The sequence below is a fragment of the Phoenix dactylifera genome, chromosome 17, assembly GCF_009389715.1.
Source record: "Phoenix dactylifera cultivar Barhee BC4 chromosome 17, palm_55x_up_171113_PBpolish2nd_filt_p, whole genome shotgun sequence".
In the NCBI taxonomy this organism is placed as follows: domain Eukaryota; kingdom Viridiplantae; phylum Streptophyta; class Magnoliopsida; order Arecales; family Arecaceae; genus Phoenix; species Phoenix dactylifera.
Genome location: NC_052408.1, coordinates 7885881 through 7894303, shown reverse-complemented (window position 1 = coordinate 7894303; position 8423 = coordinate 7885881). Strand labels below are relative to the sequence as shown.

Below are 8423 nucleotides of genomic sequence, written 5' to 3'. Positions count from 1 at the left end.
ATATTTTTTAGATAGAAAAAGTAAATATTATAGGTCTAAGTTACATTCAATTTGAGATGATAATATAATTAGTTAGGAAATATTATTTGATGTTTATGAGTTCAAAGAAGATACGAATCTAGACAAAAGAAAAAAAATTAAAAGTACTTGATATAGTTATCAAATAGTGAAGATATAATACACTTCAAAATAGGATCCCGTGTGAACTATAGAACAAAAAAGGTTGAACGTTTCCTTTTGACCATAACATTGCTTCCATAGGTGGCAACCATTTAAGTCCTTATGCTTTGACTCAAGCAACCACATTATTTCTTGCCACTCTAAAATACACATATCCTCCATCATAAATATCTTAATTTTACCATCTTATCCACCATCCATTTCCTCCTAGTCACAATCACATCCACCCATGTAATTATAACTGCACCAGCCAAGCCAGGCTGCAGGCATGGCAATACTGTAATTACGTTTAGATTGAAGGTCCAAAGAAAAGAAGGGCATTCATGGAATTCCACCCGTGGAACTGCCGCGGCTCAACGTGCGACCACAACAAGATCCATACCATGTCCAACTCTCAATCTCTCTGCTTCAGAATTTTCGGAAACTCTGCAACTGGGAAAATAAAGGCAAAGGGAGAGACAGAAGGGTCTGAAATCCAGCAATCTCCTCCTATCAGGTTCTGACATGTGTACTTGCATTTAGTGCACCTATTTATTTATTTATTTGTTTGTTTTTTTGCCTTCTTTCTTCTTTGCTTCTGCCTTCGTCTCCCCTCCCTGCACTCAACTCATGTTCGGTTATATTGTCTACGATAATTTTAAGGCTGGTTTTATGGGTCCTTCTTAAATGCTTTGATGGAGACAATTGGGAAGCCGACGTAAGATTTTATTAATTCATCTGTTTTGAATTGTTGGGAGCTATATCCATTGGATTCCGGTTTTAGGTGAAAGGTTTTATTGTGAATTCCTTCTTGAAGCCATTTCAGTAGAATGGTTTATTTACTTGTGATCAGAAATTGTTAGTAGAGCTTCCTTTGGTATTCGTTGTTACAGGTTTGATGAATCTATTGCTTCAGAAATTGTTAGTAGAGCTTCCTTTCGTATTCGTTGTTACAGGTTTGATGAATCCATTGCTTCCCTCTTTGTGTTTGGTATTATGGTACTTGAACCAAAAGAAACAATTTTAGTTGATATTTTACGAAAAGTCTATCAGAATGGTAGCTTTTTCTGTAGATTGAGCATTAATACTGCATACAAATATCAGATTTTTTCCTCCTTTCTTTTGGTCTTTTAGTATTGCTATATTCATTGCTGATGAAGGTGGGTCTTTTCTTTTGAAAAATCAAAAATTCTTTGGCTTTCATTCTGTCTTAGACATCGATCTAGGAGGTTAGAAACCTCAATGGAAGAAATTGTTCATCATCGATAAATTCATTATTTTGTTTTCACCATTTGTGACATGAGTCAAGTTCTGAATCTATCAAAAGTAATCAAATTGATGGATGCTGTTATTTTTTGAAGAATGAAGTGATATGCAGCTTGAGATACAGCACTTCAGAGAAAAATGAAAAAAAGGAACCAGTTGCGTTAGTTCACTTTAGTTCAATGCCATGAACTTTTTGAAGTTAGACAAATTTGGGATTGCTTGCTGCTTGCTAGTTAATGAGTGCTTCAATTTTTGATACAACTAGTGCTTCAATTGATTGGCACTTGTAAACAGGGAATGGGAAAATGGAATTTAAATAGATCTTGTAGATTAGGTTTAGTTCATTTTTGCATGTTTTGGAACTACACTGATGTAAAATATTCAGCAGCTAGAGATAAGTTAGAGTTGATATACATCATTGGGTGTCTGTATACATTGCTATATAACTTAATATGATTATTAAGTGGAGGCAACTTCTGCTAGTTCCTACTTGGATGTGTTCAACTTATTCTGCACATTTTGCATTTGAGCTGCTCTATTGGGTCATATCCTTTTCATAAGAGAAGATTTTATCATCCATCTAATTCAGGGGTTCAAGACTGAGACATTCTGTTGTGATGTGATTGAAATTTTGACATTTTTATATCACATTCCATTTGAATGCATATTTGACAATGTTTAGAACCTGTAAAATTGATTAGCCTATTCTTTTAATCTTTTTGTAGAATACTTTTCTAATGGCGACCGTGTGTGAGTCTAATTAGCTATGACAGCAGGAATTACAAGTCTTTGAAACAGAGTCATGCGAAACTTGTTAGCGCATTGAATTTATTGACTTCACTTTCTGATTTCTGTTTCATTTTGTCGCTCCCAGATGACAGACCTCTTTGTGTAGCAGAGTGTTTAGTCTTCCCTTCTTCTCAAAGTACAAGACATCTCCGTCATCTTTTGGAGTTAAAAGTTTGAGCAGATTACTCATGGCTCCGCTAAGTGAAGTACAAAGCAGCAAACCTCTAGGTCTCTGCTTCGTAGAGTATACGAGGAACACTCGCCTAAACATCAGAACATACCAGACTGTCGTGTTGATCTTAACATTTTTTGCTTATGCTAGTTATCATGCTACTAGAAAAACCACAAGCATTGTTAAAAGTGTGCTTGATCCCAAAACATCGCAATTGGGCTTCTCTCCATGGCCGAGGCCTTTTTTACTGAGAGCACTCGAGGATGAGCAAAGGCATTCAGGTCTTGAGAGTGGTTGGGCACCATTTGATGGTAAAGATGGCACTGCCATGCTTGGAGTGATTGATGTGGCTTTTCTCTCAGTGTACGCCTTTGGCATGTATTTTGCCGGGCATCTGGGTGACCGTTTCGATCTAAGAATCCTTCTGACAGTGGGAATGTTGGGGACAGGTGTATTTACTTCCCTCTTTGGTGCTGGTTACTGGCTAAATATTCACAGTTTTTACTATTACTTGGTGATTCAGATGGTGGCTGGCATGTTTCAGTCAACAGGCTGGCCATCGGTCGTGGCAGTCGTCGGAAATTGGTTTGGGAAGAGGAAAAGGGGGCTGATTATGGGGATTTGGAATGCGCACACTTCGGTTGGGAATATATCTGGCTCACTGATTGCATCTGTTTTGCTGAAGTATGGGTGGGGCTGGTCCTTTGCTGTTCCTGGTCTTCTTATTGGCGTTGTTGGGTTGATAGTGTTTTTGTTCTTGCCAGTTAGTCCAGAAGCTCTGGGGATTGACAAAGATGATGATCTGCTAAAGTCTCATGAGCAGAGTGATTCTAGAGAGCCTCTACTGGGGGAAGAAACAGTGGTCAGAGAAAAGGCTGTGGGATTCTTCGAGGCGTGGAGAATCCCCGGTGTCGCACCATTTGCTCTCTGTCTTTTCTTCTCCAAATTGGTGGCCTATACCTTCCTCTACTGGTTGCCTTTCTACATCAGCGACACAGGTAAATTTTGTTGTCAAGTATTAAAAGCTTATCACTTTGATAAACTGCAAAAATGGCCATTAAATTAATGTTATGGTACGTGTGAATGTGTTGTCTTTGTTAATGTTACGGTATGTGTGAATGCGTTGTCTTTGTTCTCTTTCAGATAATTATAACCTTCTCCCTAGGAATTTGTTGAGACAGCATTATATTCAACATCTAGAAGAAGTCAAGAATTTAAAAGAACTTTGATTATAAACATTTAGAGAGCTACCATTAAGTAAGTGACATTAGTGCTTAACACATGAAAGACAACTTGACGAAAACCTCCTTAAGATAACCAGTTGATTGTGGCACCATTCTCCCTCTTGTTATCACTATTTTTCTGTAGGTCTTCAAAATCTGTTCCAAGAACTCCCTCTCAAAGAAAAAGAGTTTTGCTGTCTCTCACTCTCTTCCTGATTTTTATTTTCCTTCTGTCTCATTTTGTCACCCTTTTACTCTTCTTCCATGCGAAAGGGCACACATAAGGGATGCAAGAGAGGAGACTTACATGTCTTCTAACTACTTCATATAAGAATCAAGAGAATCCTGGTAAGCCATCATTTCCTTTTATTGCTCTCATGCAAGGATTTTTCTACTTGGATTTTCTTTCTAGTCCATTATGATGGACAAAAGAACAGCAATATATATTACTTTGGCCTATGTTTGGTTTGGTAGCTCTCTCTCTCTTTTCCACAACACTCACCCTTTAGGACCACAAGAAACATTTTTTCCCATTGATGCTCTCTAAACAAACCCTTAATCTTCTTGTTTTCATGCCCAAACTGTCAATCAGAACCCCCTGGTTTGCTCCCAAGGACATATTTGGCCTTTGGTGTTGCATTAGAGCCCATTATTTTCCATGTGGACTACCTTCATCTTCCATCTTGTCTTTTGTGCTTCCCCATGGCTTCTTAGAAGAAGGTCAAACCTCCCACCCCTTGCAATGATTGTGAAATAATAACTATTCTTTCACCATGAAATTTACTAGTGTCCTGTGTTTTTTTTTGCTTTCCCTTTTCTATTAAGATCTCTCTGTCTTCGTCAACACATTGGATGAATTAACTAATTGCCATATGCTTGCAATACTTTGAATTGAACATGCTGACTGAACTAGGGATATGCTTCTCTTCTTGGACTGTCTTTGCAATTGCTGACCTTTTTCCACGCAACATTGTTGCTAAATATTGTCAAACCCAAATCTCACTGCCTTTGCTGTCTAATTTGACTTATGCTTTTATACTTACTGTAAAGAGTTTTGTCCAAAAGGGTCCAACATAATAAGAATGCAACTAAAAGTGAAAACAATTCTCGAAAAACTAGATTTTTACTATGTTTTACCACACCCAGATTGTGCTCACTATTTGCAGATGTTGTGAGTTCCATTATAAAGAGTATGAAACTCCTTATTGTAAGGAAAAATTTACTCTTTTCTTTGTGGAGATCCCAAGGAGTTACCATTTCTTCTTCACTAGCACAAGTATCCAACAGCTGGTGTAGGAGAATGCCCATAGATGTCTCAAATAAAACTGAGAAGGAGAATCCATGAAAGAGTATCTTCTGACTGACAAAACTTGTGGAAAGAGTTTTTAACAAACTTATGGCACAACCATCACTTTCTGTTTTGCAATTTCTTCTCTTTCCTTCTTATAACTATTTCTTCTTGTGCTTTTTCCCCTCAAACCAGGGAAGATCCTCCTTTTTATTCTCCTTCCTCCATCATCCTTCACCCCGCTCCCCAATCTACTTTTCCTTTCACTCTCTCTTGCTGCTAAAAGACTTGTACTAGGAGATACACCAAGAGAGATGACAAAAAATTCTATTGCAAGTATAGAAACTAAATGATTCCTTAGAATTTTCTTTTCTTCTGTCATCAAGCCCTATCTGAACTCCTTTTCATTATTAAATAAAGGGCATAGAAAAGACCTTGTCTTGTATTTTTTTTAGGCCTCCTCCAAGATCTCTCTGTTATCTTCACTCCTAAACAGACCATAGTCGACTTTTTTACTCATTAATCCAATCCAAAAGAACTTATAATTTTCAATTCTGAATGTTCTGCTGGAGTTCATAGCTTCTGCTTATACCACACCAATTTTCTTTTTTTATGGTGATCATGCATAAACAAAAGTTTTTCCTTGAATAAGATTTTTTTTTTTTTTTGGCATCATGAGAAGCCATTTCCACATAAAGCTTGTTTTAGATTTCATCCAATACGTCATCCTATTGTCGTCACTACAAAAATTTGATTTTTTGCAATAGCTTGCTGGTTTCCTATGATCCCTCTTAAAATCCTCTTCTGTCAGACTTCGCATTAAATAATAGAATTCTAGATGTTGAAATTGTATTCTTGTAAACAGAGATGAGAAAAGCTTAAGGTTTGTTAATTTTCTACTATTGTCTTCAATATTTTTAATTAACAGTATTGGTGAAATTTCTCATGCGAGCAGACATACTGAGGATTACTCTAACTGCTGTAAAGTGATCTTTACCTTTGAGCTTCACCTTGAGCTGATATGTTCTTATTTTAGCTGTCATCGCCAATAGTAACATTTGATGTCAAATATTCTAAATTTAGCCTTCAACATATTTCATACTGTCAATGAATGGCAAAACTTGCAATCCAAAAGTTAAGGCAGCTACAACCCATCTTCAGGCTTTAATTCCAAGTTGCTAAAATATTCTACTACAGCATAATTCCCTCTTACAATTGAAAGGAATTCTCCTTCTGCATTCTTCACCATCTTTTTCAAGTCCCAAGAGATATAACCTGAGAGAACACCTAAAAGGTGCCCCCAAAGGGATCTTTGGCTGTGTTAATATCCATCCAGGGATTTATTGCATAATAGCATCTAAGAGACAGAACTGATGAATTTCCTCTTGAGAGACTTTAAGAAACATTGAGATTTTTCTCATCATTACTTGTAGTTGTTATGCATGATATACATTATTCACCCTTCCCCATCAGCTTAAGCTTTTAGTGTCTATTGTTTGGTTAGCATGATATTAGAGCTTGGGTTTGCTGGAGGGTCACAAGTTCAAATCAAGGCCACAAGTATGACAGATGGGATAGCTAGCTTGTGATGAGCCTTTGAACAGAGGTTGAGCTGGCTTGAAAGATGATCAATTCAAGCTTGAGCCTGGCCTAGCTTGTTTGAGTTCCAGCTCATTTACACCCTTAATTGCAGCAGATGGAAAAGAGGATTTTAAACCTATCTATAAAAATTTGTCATCACTCACCCACCAATGAGTCAGACTCATTTCTTTTCCCTTGCAAATGACAGAGTAATGTCATTATTAACCAATCTCATCATTGAAATGCATAATTTTTACTCAATTTACTTCCACTTTGACATGACATGTGACATGGTGCTGAAATGCACGTCTGCGGTAGTTAATATTAGATAAACCATATAAGTTGTTTGGCCATTTTCAACAAGGTTCCCTTCATATGTCATGCCAGATCTATGCTCTCTGAGTCTAGCTACTCTTATATGGTTTGCCTTTATAGTAACAAATGCACTAAAAGGTGTTTAATTCCAATGTCTAATATTTGCTGACGCTGAAGTATCTACAGTATTTCTAGTTCATGGATGCATCTTGTAGCAGATGGTTGTTGCTTTGCTATCTTCTGTTTAGTAGAATAAAACTTCATGCATTTGAAAAGGCCATCCAACCTGCAGTCAAAGATGCTCAAGATCAGTATTTATTGGTGCTACATATGAGGCGGCTTTAATCCACTTTCTGGCACTCTGTTGCTTCCTCTTTAGCTTAGTTATCAGTAAAACTTGCATTTTAATACCATGGTACCTTCTCCAACCTGCAGCTATAGATGGAAAATATTTATCCGACACAACAGCTGGAACTCTATCGACACTTTTTGATGTTGGAGGCGTGGTTGGCGGTATCCTTGCTGGCCACATTTCTGATCGCCTTGATGCCCGTGCAATCACGGCTGCAAGCTTCATGTACTCTGCAATACCTGCCCTCTTATTCTACCGCATATATGGGAGTGTTTCGCTCTTTTGGAACATCACTCTCATGTTCATCTCTGGTATGTTTGTGAACGGTCCTTACGCTCTAATAACAACAGCAGTTTCAGCAGATCTTGGCACGCACAGCTCTCTGAATGGGAATTCTCGGGCATTGGCAACTGTGACAGCTATCATCGATGGCACAGGGTCTGTAGGAGCAGCGATCGGGCCGCTGCTCACGGGGTACATCTCAGCCAAGAGCTGGAATGGGGTGTTCACAATGCTGGTGATGGCAGCACTTGTTGCTGGGCTCCTCTTGACCAGACTTGTGGTGGCCGAGGTGGCTGCCAAGATAAGGGCGGCCGCAAGGTCACAGGCAGCAAGTAATGTCTTGCATTCCTCAAGTGTGGGATTGGAAGTATGATCAATGATGCATCATAATGTGGAGATTGGAACTGTTGCAATGGAAGCAGCATACTTCTCAGCTTATTTTCTGAATTGTGAACTATCTGTTGTATGGTGTACTGTGCTAAGAGTTGCAATGGCTTGAGAAGCTTCGGTCATTCAACAACATCTCTTGATTGCTTTGAGTGGAAATAAACTCCATCCATGTCTGGTGGTAACATCAGTTGGCTCTTTTCCAGGTTGCAGGAGGTACTTGGAGCTGGTGTATTCATCTTATGTCACCTATTCCTTGGGGAGGAAATGGGGAGGTCTCAAGCTTTTTATGTTTGCTAGGAAGGAAGCTGAGCTTCCAACATTGTTTGTATAGAGTGGAGTTGGAAAAAACACTATGATATTTGCCATTGGAGCTCCACTGAATCCATTCCAGTTTCCTGCCATTGTTAGGAAAGTCGAGGAATGGAGCTGGGGTTCCATTGTTGTGTATACTCTGTACGAGTGTTATAAACTTTATATGCTGTTTGGCTAGGAACAAGGGCAGACAACGCCCATTCTGGTGAACTACTGGCACCGTTTGTACATCATTGAAGGTTTACATGTTCATCCACAGCTTTTTATGATGAGAAGTTCGTCTCCATTCGTTGC

The 8423-nt window shown here is 38.5% G+C and overlaps 1 protein-coding gene across 4 annotated transcripts; it reads left to right on the top strand.

Annotated features, from left to right (window-relative positions):
* Positions 1-563: 563 nt before the first annotated feature.
* On the top strand, positions 564-8415 carry LOC103712250 (putative glycerol-3-phosphate transporter 1). Of its 4 annotated transcripts, none has more exons than XM_008798730.4 (3): positions 564-676; positions 2300-3384; positions 7229-8415. In XM_008798730.4, exons 2-3 carry the CDS (start codon positions 2403-2405, stop codon positions 7798-7800), a joined length of 1554 nt encoding a protein of 517 aa, XP_008796952.2. In that variant the 5' UTR covers positions 564-676; positions 2300-2402; the 3' UTR covers positions 7801-8415. The 4 variants fall into 4 exon arrangements, with proteins under 4 accessions (XP_008796952.2, XP_008796951.2, XP_017699557.2 ...); XM_008798729.4 differs by lacking the exon at positions 564-676 and adding an exon at positions 728-877; XM_017844068.3 differs by lacking the exon at positions 564-676 and adding an exon at positions 893-1115.
* Positions 8416-8423: the final 8 nt, after the last annotated feature.